This window comes from Prorops nasuta, unplaced genomic scaffold (assembly GCF_024137725.1).
Source record: "Prorops nasuta isolate Cenicafe-Biocafe unplaced genomic scaffold, Cenicafe_Pnas_1.2 PNAS00015, whole genome shotgun sequence".
In the NCBI taxonomy this organism is placed as follows: Eukaryota; Metazoa; Arthropoda; class Insecta; order Hymenoptera; family Bethylidae; genus Prorops; species Prorops nasuta.
The window spans coordinates 2,337,207-2,360,664 of NW_027116812.1; the positions used below are offsets into that span (position 1 = coordinate 2,337,207).

Genomic DNA, 23,458 nt, shown 5'->3' on the forward strand with positions numbered 1-23,458 from the left:
ATACGACACTTGGTACACACATTTGATTAAAAGTACAGAAAATTCAGAAAAGATGAACAAACCATATGGGTAGTGCATTACATACTGTATAGTCTATGCGTATATACATACATATACACGTCAAGCATTACAATGCGCCTATATTCATTCGTTAAAAATTGAAAAATTTAATTGCAAAATGCATTGATACAATCGAGCGAAAAATGGATTTAATGGAAATCATAGCAAGAAAACTGGTGTGCTGGTCGAAATCCAAAATAAACGTGGCATTTTGCACGGAAAATTTCATAAGTAGAAATTAGTGACTACAAAGAGAATTTAATCATTTAACCTATGCACGAAAATCATGAAGAAATTAATATTAGAAAACGGTGTCATTGAAAATATTCCGTTTGGCAAGGATAATTTATACCCAACACACGAACGGTAAAGTAGAATAATTGATTGTATTTAATAGGAGATTATTAGTGAATAGACGTTGTTTTTAGGCTATACCTAATGTAAATCTTGTAACGAATAATCAAACAGGATGGAATTTGGAAATGTAATAATGATAGCCGGTGTAATGGCAGCATTGTCCATGGCTGCATTCGGGCTTTTCGTTTACAATATTAGTAGATTATTGGAAAATACATTCATCGCGAATTTTTGGATAATGGACTGCGGCGAGAGCTCGCTGGAGGAAGATCTCGAGGATATTATAAAAATTTGTCCGACGCACGATATTCGTTCGATAATGGATAGCTATTTCAAGTACGAGCCACAGATACGCGATACCGTTGCGTTTATAGAGGATCATAAAAGAATTATTTTTCGCGAGCTGAGGGACATGGATGAGGTTAAGGAGTCAATGGAATTCTTGCGTTCCCTGGGATTGGACGTGGACGGTTGGAAGGAGAAAATTCAAATTTCGTGGAAATCTATGCCATCTTACGTCAGACGAGAGCCAATTATGGCCGATGGCGGGTTTACTGTGATGGTGAGTAAAATTCTGGAAACTCTACCGAAAGAGGAGCTTCACGAGCTGCTGTGCAAGAAAATGAGACAGTCCCGCAGTTTTCGAAAATTCATGCAAGCACTAAAATCGAATGATTTCATCGAACTGTGCAGCGCAATCGATGCGAACGAGTGGCTCCAGAGATATTCCTTCTGGGCGAAAGAGGAAGGTATTGAAATAACCTTCGCGATAGAGCTACTGAAGAATTTATACATTTACCTCACCGAGTGCATCCTATAGATTAAAGGCAATTTCTTAATTTGATTTTATTTGCCTGGTCTCTCTGCTAAGATTTTCTACTTCTTCTTATATTCCTACTTGATAAGTGGATACCGAGGCTCGCTCGGCTCGGTCTCCTTGTAATATCATTTTTGAACAAGCACCCGCGCCCGCGCGGTTGTGTGCTTTTTGAAAGCCGCCGGGCTGAGTAAAGCTCGCTTCTTTGATTACAGTTGGGAAATTGGGGTGCTGTGCAAATATCTTCCAGTTTACATTTGTGGCGCCTTGAATGAGTCTTAACATACAGCAAACGAACTGACGCATTGAGCGAATCTTCTATCCTCATTAACGGAGACGCTCAGGTACTCGCGCGCGCGCTACCGTACTCCCAGGCCCCAGCCAGCCCCCACCTCGCCTACTTTCTCAAACTAATCACTTTGGATTAATTAACTTCGGCCCTCTAACTAAATTATCAAACTTTCTACCAGTTTCAACGCTGCGCGAATTCGATGAAAAAAGGCTGAAAAACAATAACAACGAAAAAAAATAAATAAATAAGATGTAAAGTCGAGAGGGGGTGGGAGGGAGAAGAGAGAAATGAAAATGCAAATATTCATGACCGAAATTATTTCGCCGAGTACTCTTATCAGCTCCATGATATGTTTTACGATGCAATTTTTTTTATGCTACGTGAGATTTTATGGTACACCTACGCTCGTCAAAAGCAGCAATTGTCGAACATGAATCGCGCCATATTTCTCCCTTTATGTCCAATGGCGTGATCGATCCATCGAAAAATGAAGAATTCTTGCCACCACCCCCTGCCCCCTCCTCGTCGCCCTATCCGATGAGCCCGACGAGTCCGAATTCGAAGAAAAAGCCAATCCCTCCTCGCGCGTCCATTTTAATCTGCCACTCTCCGCGAGAGAATGATTTAGGTACGCGCGTTCCGGTGCGAAAAATTTCACAATGAAATTAATTAAATAGCGCGAGAAGATCGGTGGTGCGAGTTGCGGAAAAATCGAGGACTATCTCGCCATGGTTTTCAGTGGCGTCGGCTCTCGGACGTTATTGGGAGAGGGGCACGGAGAGTCGGGGGAGTGCGGTTTCATACCAAAATCATGACAGTTCAGCGACGGCGAAGTTGGAGAAAGTGGAAGGGAGCTGGCAAGAGAGTGGAAGCATTCGGAAGGGTGCGAGGGCAAGCGGATCGCGGTGTCTGCGGCAAACAATTCCAATTAACTTGCAGGAATTGAAGGAGTAGGACTCGTCGACGCATTGTGACCGAGAGCGACTTTCAGCAGGAGCAGCACGTCCTCCCCTCCACGGCCACACTTTTTTCCATCCTCTTTAAATTACCAACTCTGCGCGAGCAGGAATTAATAATAACGCGACTTTTCCTTCGTCACCCTCCCCCCCCCCCCCCTTGACAATCTTATTAAGAATTTGACGAAATATCCCACGAGAGATGGATTCATTCGTTAAGTCTGCTATAAATTGGGACGAAGAGGGAATTAACCGGCTCGGGTGGAAAGATAAGAAGCGGATCACGTGCGATCGGACAATTTAGTCTGGTCGAAACTTCAAACGCGAGCGTAGCACGTGCGACGTGACGGACGCTTAAAGAACGTATTGTCCCGCATCGTATCCGTAGGAGGAAGGCCGGATTTAATAATGTAGAGAGCCGGGCTAGACGTTGAGTACACATCCGGATTGGTACACAGCGCTTTCGGCGTCTTCAATATCTGAGCAGCTCAGAAACGGCATTGTCTACCCTATATACGCTGCAGTGGAGTCTCGGCCCGTTCTAGTAGCTCCTCCATCTCGCTCCCTCCCTCCTCCCCCACGCCATCCCTGCTGTGTGCTTCGTGTGCTGTGCCGCTGCTGCTTGCTACACCACCGATGACGAGCATTATACGGCGGATATAATGGCCAAACGCGACTCGTCGCTATTCACCACGGCAGCAACCATGCACCCACCCTGCGCAGCAAAAGAAAGCAATAACCTGACACGAGTCTAACATTCAAATTGAATTAGCCGGGCCCCGACTAGCCACCAAAGCCTTGTCCCTCTATCCACCCCTCCCCCCCCCCTATCCCTCTTCGCGTCGTGCTTCATATCCGAGAAAGCAATTAAAGCTGCAGTAGCCCGACCCGAGAGGATTTTTCATCAGTAACGCATCGGCGAGTTTCACGTTGAAATCACTGGACGCTGTGATCAAAGTCAGAGATTCTTCCATCAAGTCCGTTCGCGATCGATGCGACGAGTGGAGAGATTTAGCGAATTTAGCTGATAAATCAGTGAATATGCCAGTTAATCAGGAAGAATGTGCGGTAGCTTAAATTCATATCGCAATCGACATCTCTTCATCAGCCTCTATCCGGCTGAACCTCTCGCTGGTTAAAGACATAATCTCGTTAAATAACGACGTGATCTGCTTGCGAATTTACCGATTCGGATCCAACGTGCACCGCTGATTACGAACCTACTCTTGGCATTCCAACAACATTCGTAACTCCTTGTGCGCAATCCTCCGGCCATCCACACAGTCGTCCGTGCAGCACAGTCTCGCGTACACACACACACACAGGCCAACATTATATTATACCATTCCGAGACTGTGCAGTGTTCTCCTTCCCGTAGACATGCACATCCACCAAGACACTTGGACGGTTATTTAAGAGCACGTAGGTGTATTTACCTCGACGGATAAGAAGGAGCAGAGGAGAACGCACACACACCGATACGCGCGGACTTGGGGGAGAGATGGCGCTAGAGCTCGAGGCTGCTCTGCCGAAGCTGCAAGTTTAAGCTCTCTCTCGACATTCATTGATACCCCGAGGAAGACTCACGTGCGCGTTTGCATATGTCGTATAGCCCGGTCGTTTGTCCTTCCGGGACGGCGAGGAGCTTAATTGAATACAATGTGGCTTGATTAAGCTCGTACACACTGCCAAGACGTGTGACTGCAACCGGATTTCACTTTGGAATTCGAGAAACTTCCTTCCAATCACCGGAAAATTAATGCAAATACTTGGCAAAACGCAACGGCCTCTTCGAGTTTCATCCTCCGCTGCTGCGACGTCGCTGTAACTCTGCATCGCAGTTCCATCAATTCTATATATATATATATATATTGCGATTCGATAATCCAACTTCCGTTATGCTATTATATATGTATATATAGTACTTTCTCGTATATATAGAGTATCCGATTTGACGAATATTAAAATTTTTCTCGCTGTGAAAATTTGCTCGGTGCGCGAAGAAGGTTGTTTGTTATTGGCGGAAGCACGTGCTACGCTATGATTGTTTATCGTGCGGCACACGGTGAGATAATAAGAAAACGTTGTGGGCGTCACATATTTCAGGGATTCCTAAAGCCTTTGTTGATAGCGCCCTTCAGACGGGAAATGCCCTTTTAATGAAGCCATCGACGACACATCTCCGCTCTCATCGCAGCAGCCTTGCTGAATGAGTGAATTTCACGCGTGCCTTCTACAATAAGTATTGGAATGCTTTAATGGAACTCGTCTGTGGAATATCGGTACGTCGTCTTCAGGCCTCTTTCCTATATTGACGCGGCCAGGACATCTACCTTTTCAAGGGTCCTTCCACCGGAGAAACTCTCTCTCTCTCTCTCTCTCTCTCTCTCTCTCCAGATGCATCCTGAATGTTCAATAGTGTACATACACGGAATATTGCGTATCTGCAAAATTATCATTTAAATCAAGCAAATATATATGTATATGTATACTATATCTCATCTATATAAATTCTCCATATTGATACAGGCATTTACATGTTGCACGAGTGCTCTCGATCCAATCGATGATTTTACCATTTTCATATCGCATTATGTGTGTTATTCGTAGCTCGCGAACGAGTCCTTTGCGCGCGTATATCCTATTAATCCACGTTAGCCGCACGACCGAGCAAGCGAACAATTGCGCGAGAGCAAATCACCGGGGTAGTAAGAAAGGCGAATAAATGTTATCCGAGATTTCGTTGGTTGGAAAATAAATATGTTGTCGGTAGTGGAAGATATCTGGGATTTATTCATGCTGAAGCACAAAGCAATTGTGGCTCTAGGGGTAAGTGGTAAAAAGGGTAATATCGTGTAAGTGTGTGTGTGTGTACATAGTTGGAGCACTCTTTGGCGACAGTGTGCGAGGGGATGAAGGAAAACTCATGATAATTCCGTCCTCGATACAGGGGGGTGTTTAAGATTCGATGCTACTGACGTCACATAAGCATAATACCGGCTGAGCTGCAATAATACGGACTCGTCGTGTACGAATGTAAAAGCGAAGCCCCGTTTGAGAAGACCCAAGAACTCGTGCATATTTCTAATCCCCGAAACTACCCTTGCCACTACAATTCCATGGGATTTAATAAATAAGTGTATTATATTATATTATACATATATATATATATAGATATATACCATGTTGCGCGCTGTACATGGTATAATAATGGTATAAGGAAAAAGAGAATGGGGGTGGGGGGGGGGGGGGGGGAGATATGTAAATGTTTATCTCAATAAAACGGCGCCGGGCGTTTTATTCCTCGTCTCTGGTGGGCAAGGCGCGTAAACTTCAGGGAAAAAAATGGTAATTTCGAGCGCTCAAGGTGGTACTCTTAACGCATGCCTTGAAATAAAACAGCGAGAGCATGCTTTTACCTCCCCTCCGCTTTATTTCCTTTTACTTGAGATGACCGCGTCGCGATAAAAAAATGCAACGCGAAATGACAGGAGCAACGAAAGAGTGAAATCCCAACGGGGTAATTAGCGTGAGAAGCATTAAGAAGACACGAGGCAATTTTGTCCAGCCATTTTTCACCTTAATCTGCAGGTATTCGTATGCCGTCGGCTTCTCGCCGGCGGGATCGGTGTCTTCATTTTGCCTCCAGATTCCTGGGAAAACGGAGACTGATGGGACTGCTGAGCGAAGGGCTAACAACGATTAGGCGTTGCCCAACCTGAACCTTTATCGCTATTATCCCACCTTACAAATCTTTTCCTCTATTTTAAACATTTATTCTCTCTTCCCGGACCAAAGGAGATATAGACGCTCTCTATGTATATATAGATATATACCTGTACATATAGAGCTCGGTGCTCGCGCGATGCCTCTTTCAATTATTTTATTTGCTTGCTCAATTTCGATAACTCGAACGCGAGCTCCGTCCACGGAACGTAACGCGCGCTTTCGATCATAGCGTTTTTATTGTCGTCCCGGTATCGAAACGTACAGATGATATTATCCAGTGAATTTTTCTCTCAATTTCAGAGGAGTTGGGCGAGGAACGAAGCATTCCCGTCTACTGATTTCGCTTCATTAAGCTTTGCAGACATTCGACTGAGCAACATTTGCTGCAGTACCCAAGGCATAACGCGATTATTCAGTTTTATCCTTTCCTCGCCCGTTAATCGAGTCTGCTTCCATCGGACTGATTTCACCAGGGAACAACAACAGCCAAGTGTACTGGTGGAGAGAGAGTGAGAGAGAGAGAGAGAGAGAGAGAGAGAGAGGGGGGACTCTGCGAAGCTTCCACGTATACAATGCGCCATCTGCGATTCACTTAAGGACCGAATTTATTCCACTTGCCCTCATCTCGTCTCTTCGTCCTGTCTCCAACGGGAAAAACACCAACGACGCCTCGAAACTTTGTCAAAACGAAATCACAAAGCTTTCACCCTCTTAAGACGCCTGTAGGTCCTTTTCCGAAAACTCTCGCGGGTGTCTCGCGCCGAACCCTTGAGCGTCCGCTGGGTAATTATCGTCGAAATGTTTGATTGCGATTTCCCGAAATTCGCGGATATACGCTGCGGTGCTCCCCTTAAGGGTCTGAATTTCGTGTATCGATTAATCCTCGAAGCAGATTCGTCAAAGTTCCGTAATGTATAATCTTCATCGAGACCGTGCTTCGTCCCGATCTCGCACAGAGTAATCCGGATTTGTGCATCGGTTTGACTATGGCCAATGGAAATACGTATACATACAAACCCTTTCGAATAATAAGCAGCTGCTCATCAGCCATTTAACTGGTTAAGCCAGAACCCTCGAGAAACAACGGACAGTCTTCGCTCTTCCGTCCATGTAATATATCTACACTAATAATTGTTTTAATTAATATTATATAGTATTTTTTGTCGTTTTCCTATTTTACGAAACAGCAGCACAAAAAATATACATTTCAATTAATAATCTATTACAGGAAACTGATACATTTCTGCCGTACCAACAAATGGAGAATTATTTTAAAATTTGGTCCCTATATTTGCGAGGTATAGATATTGCGCGGACTAACACAGCGATATTCGAACGAGGACGCATACAACATTGTACGCGTGTAGAAAAAGTGCGCTTGTGCAAAACTTGAAAAAAATTAACGATGGACACGTCGGTGGTATGCATATTCAATTTACTACACATTCTCACTTGATTATCGTTGTGTCGGTATGCACGGCGTCCAAACTATTTATAAAGGATTTCTCCGAAGGTTGTAGGTTGATAAATTGAAGGAAAAAAGGGGATGAATTTTTAGGATAAGTGGGATTCGCGTAGTTTGATGGCCAGGGAGAGTAAGGAAGAGAATGGGGGTTGAAGAAAGATAATGTGCATGAATATATAGCGATGTAAGGGTACGATTGCATATCATGTATTCACTATTCACCCCGTGTCGCGTTTCCCTTGCGACAAAAAGGGAAAGAATTTCTCCCAGTGACCCGCTTATCTTCGAAGAACGCCGGCAAAAAGCTAGCCTGGCCGGAAATACTCACACAGGCCTAGCCGTTCGTGTATTTTTATATCCCAGGAAGCGTCCGGATCCCGTAGGTATATATAGGTAGAGTACAGGGGGAATATTTTACTTATACACGGGGTCCCGTACTTTCGCGAAATATAAAAAGAGATTGCATGGCTGATTTATGTAAATACCGTCGGCCTACGAATAAACGAGTTCCTCCGTGGAAAAAGGTGGCTGAGTCCTTTTGGATGTCAGGCAGGCAGAAAGGCTTACGGAAAGATAGACGCTTCGACGAGTAAATATTTCCCAAAGTCACTCGCGGGGAGATTCGCGAGTTCATCGCATTTCCTCGCATTTTCCACTGGCAGTCTGGATACTGCCCCCCTCCCCTACCCACCCCTCGCTCTGCCATCATGCTTCTCAGTCATCCGGGCACTACCCTGTACATATTCCGCACGGTCCCTATGTCCAAATCGAATTGCGAGACTTGAAAACTGTAAGCTGAAATAATTTCAACGCGCGCGCTCCTGTACACGCGCCGGTAGGTTTGTACTCGCGGTACAAACAGGGCGAAGCAGTCGAGCGTTGCTGCGATTCTCGACGAAATTGACCTCGAGTGTATTTTCGAAGATCTCCCGCAGACAGCCGGTTCAAAGCTGCTAGGTGCTACTTCCGGTGACGAAGGAGCTTTGAAGTTGCTCGCTGGTGCTTGCTCTTAATGCTTTTTAATATGCGCTACGCGTATTTTTTGATAAATATTTGCAGTCGGAATTATACCGTCGCTGTACGGGAAACGAGGCAAACACACCATCCTGCAGACAGGGAAATACGAGGTTCTCCAGCCGTTTCCAAATCACCCGCGCAGCTTTCACGAAATATTTGTCGATTCATTTACGGAGCAAGCCTTTAACCGAATCTTCAATCAAAACTTTTTCCTTCTCATCCGACAGCGTACGAAATGAAGTTTCTCTCCTAGCTCTCTCACCACACACACCATGCACGCGCTATACCTAGTACGACTCAGATCTGATTTAGGTACTGAAAATAGCTGAGAATCATGCCTGATCCGGGAACTGTATTCTCATGGAATTGTTAATACTCCCGCAAACCATCTGTGTCAACTGCGAATTAAGCAAACCAAACCCACTTCGTCGCGTAGAGCGCAGGTGTAATTGTGTATGGCTAGATTTACTTGATATTATAGACTTTGCAGCCGCGTGGTAAACGGCTACACCGCACATAGTTAACCACGTGCAGCAATTAGCTAACGGTGTTATGTAGATGCGATCCCAATATATTCAGCGAGATAAGAAACACCTCAGATGCTCTGCAAAGTTTTACCCCCTCGCTGCACTACGGTGTCCCCCTGTACCAAAACACCAAACACTACCAAAAACTGGCATAACGAATGAAGCCACGACGACACTCCCGCTGCTATCGCTTGGAATTTAAGGCGACTTTGTTCCTTTTTTGTTTCGTCACTTTCTTTTTCAGAGGTAAGAATAATTTTGCAGACTGGCGCAGCAGCATCGGTGACGAAAGCATGAAGGATCTGAAAATACCGGATCTTATAATTTTCAGTTCTGCCTGTTTCAGGGAAATCTCACAAAGGAGCGTAGTTAAGCTCAGGCAGAGGAGAGAGAGAGAGAGAGAGAGGGAGAAGTGGGAAGAAGGGGGAGGGGGGGGGGCTGAGATAGTGCCTGCAGTGTCATCAGCACCCTTTCGGCCACCATTATCATGCTTTAACCATCCTCTTTGACGCCCCGTTTCTTCCAGCAGCCCTCCCACTCTCCTGATCCAGACCACCGATATAATTAGATCAGTTCTCTCCCTTCTACTTTGGTACTTCGGAGGCTACCAAAGGTCCTGGCAATATTGCATCGAGAATGAAGCTTGAATTTTTATCGGGGGAAACCTTCCGTCTCAAAGTTGCCCGGAGGATTTCGTTGTACTTCAGCGAGATACCTTGCATTAATTAAAACGACAAAAAGCGCCACAGCTCGCAAAGTTCTGCCAACTCTTTTCAGAAATTCTTATTAGCTCCGATTTCGAAGAAATAACCTGTAGAAAGTAATAGCGATTTCTCGATGACGCAATACTCCTGTATTTTCGTTGATTAGGATAGAGGGATGAGTGGTGGGGAGTATAGGAGAGACAGAGAAATCGCGAAACTTGCAATAAAGGAAAAATGGCGAGGCGAGACCGCGAAAAGTCGACAAAGTGACGTGGAAGGGTTCTCAGATGCTGCGGGTCCTTTCTCTTGAAAGAAACTTTCGTATCTTTCGCGAGAAAGTTTTGAATATTCAATAGCAGGTGCGGAGTGAGAGGGGTTGGGTAGAGACGAGAAGGGGCTGAAGCAATTTCATTTTTCCTATTTCCTTCCTCGATGTGGTATTTGGAGGATGTGGATGCAGCCTATCGAATCAGGAACGACGAGAAAGCTGGTGGAGGGGTTGAAAGGGGTGGATGAGTGAGAGAGGGGGAGAGGGAGAGCTCTGGGAGAGTATCTGCTATTCTAGATGCGTCTCGAATCTTGCAGGAGTCCCCTTCCAGCCTAGACAGTCCTTGGGTCCCCGAATCTTCCCGTGGGAGTACGAGAGGTTTCCAAGAGGGTTAGATGTTTTCGATGAATCGATTCGAGGGTACTTCCGCTATGCAAACTCCCTATCCACATGGGAGTACTGCGTCGTACACCGTTGCACGTCAGCTTCCCCTTATACCCTTTCCTTGCCACATCCTATATACCTATATCTACCCTTATACTACGAGTCAACGTAACCGGTACCACACCTCTGCCACCTCACCCCCTCTTCTCCTCTTTTCCATCGTCCAGCGAGTAACTTTCGGTAACAAGGTTGCTCTCGCCCAACGACCTACTCCCTGGACGTATGATCTCATCCCATCTTCCTGAAAAATATACCACGCTAACCATAGTATTCTTTCTATTTCAACCAGATTCACTTGCCAAAACCTTCGATCCTTCAATATTGACCGACCTTTCGTTCGCCGCGTGTATACCATCGCTTAATAAGGATGCTCATACTTTATTCTTTTTCTCCTACCTCTTTTTGTTTGTTACCCGAGCGATATCTGACTTACAAAATACGTTTTTCTCTCATTGCTTCGAGACATTTCGCGGCGGCGATTATAAATTAGTTTCCGCGAGCGCATAAATCACATTATGCAAGCCAAACAAAGTTAATACGTGTGAAGGACTTCTGTCCGTAGTTAATTCCGTTATCCACGGACGCTCTCAGTACAAGAGCTATTTTATATGCAGACACGTGTCCTTTCAGCGCACTGAATTTCTGTGAACGAGATCGGTGCGAGTGTTATTAGCGTTATATCTAATTTAAACGCGCTGTGTAAATTTAATCTTTGTGCTTTTTTATTCGTCTACGATTATTACGATCCTTCCGATGACCACCGTAAAACTGATCGAAGTTGATAATAAAAACGGGCTTTATTCACCGAGCTACTTTTTCCTTCGTTTCTCTTTTCAATGTTTTCGATAAAAATAAGAAACACCAGACACGCAAGAATAGTGCTATATATATGCACTTCTATTGTTCGTACAGCGCGGTGTAATATATTTATCAGAACTAAACCGCATCCCAAAACCAGAATTCCTGTTTCACTAACGTCACAGGCCAGTAGCTTTCCTCCACTTCAAGGGGCACATAGAAGGTGTAACTTCGGTTTAAATTAATAAACGAAGCTTTGATTCTAATACCCAGCCGAGTTTGGCTCGCTAATCTAAGCTTTGCAGCGTCGGATTTTAATCCGATTTCACAGATTGTGTTAGGGCTTGTAGATATTAATGCGTCTCATTTTTGCCCACAACGGATTATAAACCATCAAAGTCGAATATTATACATGCATATAAACATTGGTAGCTCCGAATTTCGCTCAATTAGACCCCGAAGAGACTCCAAAGAGACTCTTCCATGGATATACCGACAAGGTTTATTGATTTAATAGTGGGAAGAAAGAAATTCGAGCAAATGTGTACGAGAATAGTAGTTTATTTGCTGTTTACAGTGGGAACCAGGGGTAGGGAAATCTGATGAGACTTCATGTATGTTGAATTAGGTTGATTTTGGAGCTAGCTCCGTTTGATGGAAAATATTCCACCCTTGGCTCGTGCGAGTGAGTTGTCCTACGGGATAGGGTTCTGGATGTTGAGTGGGAGTGAATCGAGGATATAGGTACCGGTAATCGCGAGGGAAACTATTAAGGGCTGTTTCTGAAGCTTATCATGGTCTTGCAGCGAAAGCAAGCAGGACTCTGCCCAGCCAATTGTCGCGATAACGTCGAAATTCCAGTCAAGACACATCAGCCTCGACCGGAAACGACGTCTAACGGCTTTCTCCCTTGCCAAACCTCCGCAGGTTCAAGTTTCCGGCTGCCCGTTCAAAACATCACAATGAGCCTGGTCGTCTTATCGTGGCCCAGCATCCCTTTTAATTATTGCAAGACGACCATCTTCGAGGAAACTGGAATATAAGCAAGGAGAAAAAAAAGGAGAGATCTATACCGGTGCCCGGAAGCTACGATGCTCTGGATTCAATAATTTCAGCGCAATTTCAACCTTACGAATTTCCGATCTTTTTATCCATCGTTCTATAGCTTTGGCTCATGCATAAATACAGGATAACAATAAACGGTGTATGTATGTGCACAGTGTATAAGAGAGAGAGAGAGAGAGAGACGAGGGGGCTAGATGCGTTTGTATGTTGTATATATATATATATATATATATATATATGCGAGTATACGAGAGAGAGAGAGAGAGAGGGGGGCAGCAGGGGAAGAGGTTGGCAAAGGCCGTTGATAGCCGGAGGATCAGAAACCGATATGAGATTCGGGCGTGTATGAATGATGTATCGCGAGCTTCCCATTGGTGCTGTCAGTCGAAGGGAGAAAGCTTTCCTGCAATAGCTCAGAGTGTGTAGTGGATGTGCTGTATATCGCGATATATCGCACCGTGCTCGTCCCTTTGTACGTCACTCGTATCGTAAAAAATGTTTCCTCGGCTTCTGCACGCCGCATCCGGCCGTGCAGAATGAAATGTGCATACGCGTGTTTGCAGAAAGTCTCATGACCGTGGCTGCATTTACTGCTGCGTATTTATTACTGCTCAACCGGCTGTGTTTGATTCCCAACCTGTGCATTCCTACTCGTCTCATGTGCCCCCCCCCCCCCCTCCCAACATAACTCTTCGACATCTTCACGACCACCACCACTGAAACTAAACCCACACCGAATATCTCATATATATAGAGGATTGTATCATTATCCAGCTAGGAAATGAATTATTATATCCAGGCGAATCAAATGTTTGCACTTTGACGAAAAATTTTAATCTATAGATATTATATTTATTAACGCATCGAACGTCACGTTCGTACGGGTAACGAGGACCGGCTGGCTCACGTAAAGATAGGACGGACGTGATGGGATTGGAACGATTGGAACGACGGGCGAAAGAGAGGATGAGATTCCGCGTGTTGCGGCGGCAACTGCGATACACGCGAGCATGCCTGATGGTACTAATTAGCGTTCACCTTGCGTAATTGGGGCATTCGCGTTGGGCGATCGCTCGATATTTATAACGCTCAAGTACAAAGGTCATAATCATCGGTTCCGCGCGGAACAAGCGTTATTAATTAGCGTCCGGGCCAGCTCATTCTAGCGGCACAAAGCATCCCGGTATTAACAATTTAGGGCTAGCCGATGATAATTACAATGTCCGTCCCCAAAGTTCCGCGAGGAGCGGCCCATAGTATAAATACCCTGGTAACTTGACGTGTAGGCAATCCATAGTATTACAAAGCGTATTCAGCGTTGATACAATCCACTGATTGTCTTTGAATCCACAATGCAAAGTGCGATCGTTAGACAAACCGAGCCTTCGATAGTTTGCAATATTCCGCGCTCCGGTAGAATGAACAAATATATAATCAGCGAAGCTGCGGAATATTATCCTACGTAGTGTCAACGACGATGGCTCTTGGAACGTGGGAAACCCTGCGATTGCTATTAAAGTGGAACGATTGAGACGCATTAATATTAATAGTGGTGTCTCGCTCGGTAATTGATTTTTCAGCGGTCTATTTTAAACTTTTCAAACTTCTCCAGATGATACTGGCTGTTTGTGTTGGAAGACACGCCAAAGGGCATCCTGGAATCAAATTGCTTGCTTATCCCGAGTTTTAAAAGAAAAAGGGAATCCTCTTTTCGTGTAAAGTAATTAAAAACCAGCAGTCATTTACAAACACTGTGTATATATATATATATACATCCACCTCGTGGATTCATCGAACATTCGTTTTTAAGCAAACCTTCCTTCCTCGTCCTTTCTTCCTTCCACAACTCTTCGGTAATTTGGAATTCCACTGTTTGCCATCTCCTGCTCCTTGCTTTTCCCCTTGATATTTATAATTTATCGCGAGACCCTACTATTCGTTATTAAAGCTTATTTTTTTAATAATTATAATTATCGCGAAACGCTTCCGGCTATAGGAATATATATGCTCTTCGCGGGAAAGGCTCGAATTAATTGTTTGCTTCTATACATATATATATATATATATATGCAGCTTTGAAAGCGAGGTTCGTGACAAAAAGTGGATGATATGTTCCAACGGGTATAAATTCCCTTGTGACGTAACGTTAATGCGCGTTTACTGTCTGCCACGAAAACTCTCGTGCGTCCAGATATAGGATTTCGTAACCGATCGAACTGACCGAGCGAGTTGCGGCCGAGCCAGGAATGATAATGCCCCGGCGAGAATGAGTGAAAGTGCTCGTTGATCAAGCGCTCTTCGATACATTGAAAGGCCTTTCTCTCGAAAACTTGGTTTATTGTTGTGCACAACAAAATGTATAAAAAAAAGTGTATACATATATGTATAGTATATAGGATAATGTAAACTCTATCTTACATAACTTAAAAATAAAATTCACAAAATGATCACGGCCATTATATAATATATAGTACATACATAATACAAAACAAATACCATGAATTCTGCTCGTTTGCTCATCTGGAACGATGGACGGACAGGTGTAAGTTGCTCATTGAGACCGCGAATGAGCAAATTTGCATATAGCTGCTCCTCGAACGGAATAAAAAAAGCCAGACACGAGCTTACGTTCAACGCTACATTGGCCAACAGCGATGTTGCTACATGTATGGGGAAAATGGTAGAAAGAGCAGAATGGTCGGAATTCAGAACGATGTCGTTGACCTCCGCCAAATACAAATCGTCAGATTCGCAAGTATATCCGGATCACGTTGCTCGCTTTGGTTATCCTCGCCAAAATGTTTTCTCGACGACGAAGCGTACCATCAGCGAGAGTACCATGAGGAAAAGAATGACCGCTGCCGACACAAGGATAACTCCATATCCTGTAAACAACAAATCGTCATTGAGAGACACACAACTATTTTTAACCGTCGTCGTTATTTTCTTACTGCGCTACATTATTCTCGACTCGGCACGGGTTACTGAAACTCGTAAATACATCCAGATATATAATCATACTTGCAGTCTATTGATTATAGGCAATTAGCACACGAGGCAATGTTGAATCTAGGATGTATAACTCGCATATTTCTAGCGCGAGAGGTGTCTTTCGAGAATTCATCACACATACAGAGGCTTTTTACACGTTATTATACTTACGTCGAGACTTGGGGATTGCAGCTTTGCGGACGGGATTATCGTCGGAGAGGAAGGTGTCCTGGTGAACGAACTGGTATCTCTGAGAGTTGAATTTATAGGGACCGTAGGGCGAAGGGTTTCCAGTGTGCTGATAAACGGGATCCGTTAGAAACGGTGCCAGTGGGGATGAGATAGCGGTACAACGATCCGAGTATGCACCATTCAAGAAGTCGAATCGCCATCCCACGTGGTTCGGTGGTGCTACCGGAGAATACGGGGGTGGATCATCGTCATTATTCCGATTGTCATGCTTGGCGGTGTCGTCCACAATCGACAGTGCCAAGTGACTCGGAGTCCCCGATCTGGCGGACTTGGGAGGATGATGAATCGGTGGCACAGGTACTATCGCAGGATTAAGGGAGTCATCCAGCGATAACGGGGCCGATAGCCCAAATCCCAGACTCGTCGAATATATAGTTTCCGTGGGCCGGGACGAGCTCTCCCTCCCGTCGTCTTCCCTCGATTTTTCCAAAGCGTAATTAGTCGACTCATACGTGACACTGTTCACGCAGTTGACACCCGTCGAATCCATGAATAGGATGGATTCAGAGCGAAAATTGGGATTGCACTGCAGGGCCCGCTGCTCAACCTGATCACGCTTCTCCGATAATCTACTCTTCGGCTGCTCCTCCCGCAAACATTGACTCGGATCTAGTGGCGCGACCTTCGCGAAGGTACTCCGAAGACCCTGGCGTTCCGGTAGCAGCAGCTCTGAGTCGGGATGCTTTGATAAATCTGAAAGCAAAACGGATTCGAATTTATGCAACGTTCGTTACGCGCCTTTCTGCTTTCCCGATCGACGCCGTTGCGTATTCAGGTCGAATTTTCAAAGACTCAGCAATCTTTTAGAATTGCTCAACTCGCTCTCTTCGCTCGTTCTCTTTTCTTTCCTTTTCTTTTCTCTCGACGCGTATATTTGCTCGAGCTATTGATTTAACGTCTTTTGTCCTCGTGTATATACCATATATTGATTCTAAAATGTGTTTTCGCGCAATGTGACGCATGGTTTTCTGGAAGGCCGGCAATTTTTTCATCCGAGCGTCAGCCACCAGGAAAATGACTGCATTGATCACACATTTAATTAACGATACGAAACTCTTCTCGAGACCGTATCAATGCACGTCCTTTGAATTAAATGAACCTCGAAGACTCGCGAGAAGCATGAAAACCACCGTTTATCGCATTCTCTCGTATGCTAATGCATCGAACAACGTCAGTTTTATATTGAAATAAGAATAAGAAGAGGGACGATGCGTTTCATGGTTGGAAAATAACAGAGAGAAAACTTTAAACAACAAAATGCAAATGTCACTCTGTCTAAAATGTAAACAATATGATAATGTTTTGTTTATCAAACGAAACCACTAGTTCCCGATCGAACGCGACTCGAAAACGAGTTCAATTCGATGAACGTGACACGCTCTAATGATGAAACGACCAAGAAAAACAAAGGAAAATTTCACTATGGATCAGAGCTCTAATTATACACGTTTAAAGAACTGCGTTGAACAACAATGTATCTCGCAATTATAAATATATAAAAATATACAAGCTGTAAATCTAAAGTAAAGTGTTCAAAGTCAAGGTTAAATCGACAAATTTTAAACATAAAAGAGATGAGCATATAGTTCGGCTCTTCGGATACCTCAAGGTACCAGCTTTCTTTATTGAAGGACGGTGGGTCACTCGACCTATACCAGCTCGGCCTTTCATTTTCACCAAAAAGCCGATGTATATATAGCTATAGTCATAGCCAGTAGTTTCCAATAACACTGTTATAATACCGGTAAAAACACATTAATGAATTAGAACCGTCGTCCACGAATACCTCGACGAAGTTGACCAACGTGAAACCACCACGCATACCTGCTCGAACAGTGATTTCTCGTCGGATCCGATTTTTACTACGCGTTGAATAAATGAATCGGATTTCGTATCCATGCGCGATTCGATCGCGATTCCAATGAAATTAGTATGCTGCGCCGATACATCGCGCACGCGCAGCATTTAAATCACCCGAGCTCTGACAGTTCTCCAAAAAGCTACACAAATTTTATTTCCAGCCAGACGACCGAAAGATACGACACTCGAGTGGATCCGACAAAAATGCATCCACCAATAAAATATTTCACTGGCACCGATAAATTCATCCTAGGAAATTCACCAAATTCACAAGGTAAATGTATTAGAGAATCCTGCCACTCGCGGATGAAATGAGGAAATGGGAGGATCGGAGAAATGCCAAGATCATCACCGAGCTTTTCGTATAAGCGTATGGGTGAGAGGATCGTTATCATCGGATGCAAAGATTGATGAGATCTCGTTGATTCCGAGGTAAAAGAGAGTTCTGACGAAAATTGGAGAACGGTCCTTCCGGTAAATTCTGCTTGAATAGAGCGACGACGAAGCTTTCGTATCACACTGTACAGGGAAATTTGAAGCGTAAGAGTTATTAAGAGGCTGGTGTGTAGGTACCTTTTGCGATATGCTCCGGCATCTCTCCATGCTACGCGTGCGCTGTTGGCGAGGACTGAGCCGAGTATGGAGTGAAAATAGTGCGTGAACGCCAGGCGAGTCGAGGCATGAGGCCCCGCCGGTGATAACAGACGCGCAATGGCGTTAACGCACGAGTAAACAGAACGCTGCTAGTGACGTCCCAATGGAACTGACCAATCGGTGCCGCCTGCTCCAATCACGTGACCGCAAATCTGCCCCGCAGGAATCCCGAGGACGCCGGTAGCTGCGCCGCTGTCAAGGTCACTGGCGCGTTGCCTTTTCGAGAATCTCCTCAACCACCACAACCTATCCTTTTCCATTAATTTCATTGTTTCTTTAATTAATTGCAAACAGGAAGAACCTTCCTTTGCCGATGTTATATAGCAATCTCAAACATTACGTGTCCGGAATACATTAGAATACATTCAGTAACGACTTATATATATGTATATAGTATATATTAGCTTTTTTCATTTTAAATCATGCCAAATTCATTCGGCTTATCTCCGCGAAATCTGTATCTATCGTTTGCCCAGTTAATTCCGCGAGAGATTTATTAAATACTACGTTATATGATCTGTGGGTAGATCAAACTACACTCTGTACATTCTCCAGCGATGGTGCAGTTTCCAGATCCTCTTAAAGGTTATTGCGCGTAATAAAAATAATAGATGCGATGCGGAATGATCGCGAAGCATTTTATTTCACGATTGAAGGTATGGGAGAAAGTGCTACGGGTGATAATTTTTGGAAAATTTATCTAATGCTTGTTGTGAGAATTTTTTATACAGACTTGATCCTATAAGTTAAAAGAACTTTATATTCGTTGTCTCTTGGAAGTTTTTTGATTTCAAACTTGTCATATCGCATATGCTGCATATAGGCTACGTGAAAACTTTATAATGTCAATTTACTGAAAACATTGAAAATGTAAGCTAACACCTTCTTCCCCACTGATGTCTTTACATCGTTGAATAATGCTGCGTTGCAATTTGCACATTTACCGCTGGTTGTGCCCACCCCTCCCCCCATACACGCTCGATCCTTTTTCCCTGCAGGGACCAAAATATTCTACGTTATTTCAGAATAATCCGATGGATTTGAAAAGTTTGCCCAAAACATTTTTATTCCTTTCTGTTCGGGTTATCTCGGACGTCATCATCGAGACAGCGCTGTAGCTTCCACATTAAATTGCTAATAACTGTCATGCCTTCTGCCATACCGAGGGAAATTACCATATCCATACAAGAAAGATCTTTATTCTGTCTTCCTTTTTTTCTTGTAATTTTGATCGCATCGTCACTGTTCTCGCTTCTTGCGTTCTTGGCAAATGCGACCGACGTTTTATGCTATATTTACTCACCATTAGCGTGCTATAAATTACGAGATATCCAATGTGATTAATGTTTTGCTTGAAAAAATCTGTGTAATTTATGCAAAAAGGATTCATGACCCTCCATACTCCCGACACCTAACGCACGAGCCAAAATTCAATGAAAAATAACTCGATTTATAATCATTTTGGATATCATTGACCCTGACACATTTTTTTTTCTCGCGGTTCGGGGTATCAATTTATCGCATTTCGATATGGTTGAATCGGTGGACCTCGCGGATCGATACTCTCTTTTTTTCTCCTTTCTTTTGTGAATTCATTAGATTATCGTTTTTACATGGCGTACTGTATAGAGTACAATTATGCAGAATAAAATATGCACATACGATTAGTTTGTCCATCGATGCCATGCCACGAATATCTAATCGAGTGCTCGGGGCCAAATTTCGCAAAAAGGAGTCGTGTGGGCTACTGGCTATAGTCTCTCTCTCTCTCTCTCTCTCTCTCTCTCTCTCTCTATTCAATATCTCGCGATTAGTATATATATATGTATATATGAACAAAGAAATCATGATGCGCGATCAACGATCAAACTATTGTTCTTCCTAGAAGAATTCATTTTTCCTGCGCATTTCATCCGTACCATTCATATTTATGCAACGCTATAGAAAATGCATTATATAATTTTATGTATTTTTTAAACGATTATGTAAGAATTCATTTTAGGATGTTTTGTTGTGAAATTAGCGAGTTTTATTTAAGAGTGGAAGTCGTCCATGGCACAGGAGGATCGTCCAGGGGGAGGCGGACGTAATGGGGCCCGTTTATAAGACTTTCAAAGCAGCCAGTAGCCATTTTTTTCCTCATCAACAGGCGCCTATTGTGTCACCGAGTACACTGCACTTTATTACCGGCAATTTGCATTAGTAGACAAATTATACGAGTGTACTTTACTGCCGGTAATTTACATTAGGCGAAAACATTTTAGAAGACGAGAAAATCATTAATGCGCCACACGCTTCTTCAAATATGATCTGTTAATGCAGAAGCACTAGCAAAAACTGAAGAGATCAAGGAAAAACTGGGGATTGTCGCTTTGAGCATTTACAATTTATTTGCTTTTTCCTTTTTGTATTTATAATAATAAAAAAACGCGGATATCTCGAGTCGTTCGTCACGACAGCGTTATAGCGAGGTGTGGCATACATATATATATGTAGGGAACTTGTGCAAAGCGTTGTCGAAAAGACGAAGGATGATCAAGGAGGAAGGTGAGTGCGCGAGGAGAAAAAAAAATCGTCAAGGAATTTAAGGGAGGAGGCGCGAAAGCGCGACCTCATTATTAAGCGTGGAGCGCTCTTTATCATGCAGGAGCATCATTAAAATGATTATGAAGGCCGTCCTTAATCCCGTGGGATGGCTATCCTTTAGCGGAGTGCCACGAGGGGAAAACGTACTTTCCAGGAAAGGTCATAAAGGTTGGGTTATTGCAGGCCGCTCAACGGCTGCTTCGTCTACGTGGAACTGCTCCCACGACGCATCCAAGTCCTCTTCTTTCCCTTTATGTATACGTATAACTAGAAATGGCACGTTCCGTGTGCTACCGGCCCGCGCGCCAAAACTTTTCGCCATTCCACCACCCATTCGCCTGGCCACCTCAACTCTAAGCGCCAGATTATAAACTCCGCGCAAAAATTACGACCCTACTTCTTCCGTGTCTTCTCTGCTTTTTTCTTCCAGCACCCCTTCCATTTTTTATACCGAGATCCTATATATATATATATATATATAGTTCTCGCCCCTCGCGCATAAATACGACTTTGGACGAAGGCTTCGCGTTATTTATAGCCGGTAAATGCATTTCCGGGCCATCCTTTGTTCCCAAGTGTCAACGAGAACTTTCGGATTCGCGAGCCCGGCTAAATTTGCGGCCAACAGTCTCGGATTTGCTTTTTATTTCGAAATTAACGGCAACGGCCGAGTAATTGTCACGCTTTAAGCTCCTCGCGGAACGTAATTACACGGGACAAAGTGGACCGCGGGGTAAACAGCAGAAACACCGCGCCGCACGAATTTCCCCGACACTACTATACCCTCGAAATCCTTTCGGATAGTTCCGAAGTTTCTCGCCACGCTGCGTTTGAAATCTCGCCAGGACGCCAATTCCCTCTGCTCTCGCAATTAAAAACTATCGCCGGGATCCATTAACGCTAAGAATCCACCTTTCGCGTCCATATTCGCCCTTCGACGATAACATTCCGCGCGCAATTTATTTCACCGATAATCGTTTCTTGGGGCTAGTAAAAAATGGTTAGTCGTATCGGCCGTTTTATACCTACTGTATATTCATACGCGTATAACATATGTACCGGGACCGAATCACTATTCCATCCTCGTTTCGCGCGAAATGGCACATATTTATTTCGGAAAGGTAGTTTGCGTCGGATTAAAAAGTGAAACAATCACGGACGAATCGTCCTTTTCCTATGAAACAAATTGATAGCGCAAAATTTGCGAATCGACTGATAAAACATGCGGATTATTTCCGATAGTCGGTCGAAGGAAAAATGAGCCAGCGGAATCGAGATTGATATTGTGCCATAAGAGTGGTATTATATCGTTCGTACAGGCTTCTTCCAACGGGGTCATATTGTTGAAATCGAAATGTCCAATAAACCGTTAGTCGAGCTCTGGCGCAACGTTATATTATATTATTGAGAGATTGCTGACTGTTAAAGATTGAAAGACGACTATCGTCTTTTTACAAGGTATAGGAAGAGGGGGGAGTGGGGGTTGACGTTGGCGCGTCGACGTTGATCGCACGCTTTTCTATGGTATAATTCGGATCGGATTGACTTATTTCCAAGTGATTAACAAAGCTGCGCGAATTCGCCGCTAGGGGAGCAAACGCGAGAATGGAGTGAAACAAATTTGTCCCGGCTGTTGTTATCGGTTGACGCACCTGCATTTCTGCAGCAGCGACTGTGCTCGAAGCAACAGCAATTAAAAAATCCATTTGTTTTTGAATAACACCGCGAAAGCGTTAACGTCGTCTATTTCCAAGTGTACGATCGACCTGAAAAACACCAATCCTACTTTGTTCGGTCAGAACTCACCCCATTTGTGTCTGTGTTTTTTTTTCTACTCTGCTGACGGTCGTGCATCTCACCCCCCCCCCCCCCCTCCCCCAGCACTACCACGATTCATGCATTCACATCCCTAATACCGTATATATATATATATATATATATATATATATATATACGCTCAGTGCCGGCCACTTCTCGCAATTATGAAGCATTCCCACTCGATTATTCTCGTCGCGGAGTTCCGAGCGTTTCGCAATATTTTTAACGATGTTCTCCGCCGTTGAGAGAAATTCTGCAAATCGATGAAACGTAATAATTGGTCCCCGACGCGATACATCGGTTCGATTGCGTCGAGCTGCGCCACATCGGCACGTAGTACCGTCATCGATTAAACTCTACCCCTGGTTGGGGCCGATTCGCACGGATGACGTCACCGCGAAACGTCAGAGCGCAGGACAATCCCGAGACGCGATGCGAGGAGAGATACAAGCACCCGCGCGAGATTCGCTCGACCTTGAGGCAAAAATTCACGCGTACACCACGTCCACGCGAGTAATTCGCGCGACTCCTTTGTTTCCACAGCATTTTTTCCTCGCGAGTCTCGCGCCTCGGGCTGTATTCGTCGTTCGCACGGTGCCACGAGTCCCGAAACGAGGAATTCTTTCGCTTTTCGAATCTCCCGCCTATAATAACCCACGTCGAGATTCCCTCGTCGCTGCCAAGTTTTCGGAAGCCTGTACGCAACACAGTTTGCCGTGGAAATGCAGAATTGTTGGAGCGAGCTGCGGATGACGCGGCTAATTTTTGGCAAAGAGTTTCGCGAGACTGTTGACGTCG

The 23,458-nt window shown here is 44.3% G+C and overlaps 2 protein-coding genes across 2 annotated transcripts; one reads left to right on the forward strand and one right to left on the reverse strand.

Moving 5' to 3' along the window:
• Positions 1-346: 346 nt before the first annotated feature.
• LOC136778823 (uncharacterized) lies at positions 347-1,237 on the forward strand. Its single transcript, XM_066735950.1, has 2 exons — positions 347-426; positions 529-1,237. The coding sequence occupies exons 1-2, from the start codon at positions 347-349 to the stop codon at positions 1,235-1,237; spliced, it is 789 nt and encodes a 262-aa protein (XP_066592047.1).
• Positions 1,238-14,821: 13,584 nt separating this feature from the next.
• LOC136778979 (uncharacterized) lies at positions 14,822-18,296 on the reverse strand. The gene is made up of 3 exons (XM_066736233.1): positions 18,176-18,296; positions 15,662-16,435; positions 14,822-15,384 (listed from the first exon to the last, which is right to left on the reverse strand). The coding sequence occupies exons 1-3, from the start codon at positions 18,195-18,197 to the stop codon at positions 15,284-15,286; spliced, it is 897 nt and encodes a 298-aa protein (XP_066592330.1). The 5' UTR covers positions 18,198-18,296; the 3' UTR covers positions 14,822-15,283.
• Between the last annotated feature and the right edge of the window lie 5,162 nt (positions 18,297-23,458).

Coding starts and splice junctions, on each gene's coding strand:
- LOC136778823 (XM_066735950.1), top strand. CDS start 347: ATGAAGAAATTAATATTAGAAAACGGTGTCATTGAAAATATTCCGTTT. Junction 427..528: donor TTATACCCAACACACGAACG/GTAAAGTAGAAT, acceptor ATAATCAAACAG/GATGGAATTTGGAAATGTAA.
- LOC136778979 (XM_066736233.1), bottom strand. CDS start 18,197: ATGCCGGAGCATATCGCAAAAG. Junction 16,436..18,175: donor GCCGGAGCATATCGCAAAAG/GTACCTACACAC, acceptor TTTTGCTTTCAG/ATTTATCAAAGCATCCCGAC. Junction 15,385..15,661: donor TGCAATCCCCAAGTCTCGAC/GTAAGTATAATA, acceptor TGTTGTTTACAG/GATATGGAGTTATCCTTGTG.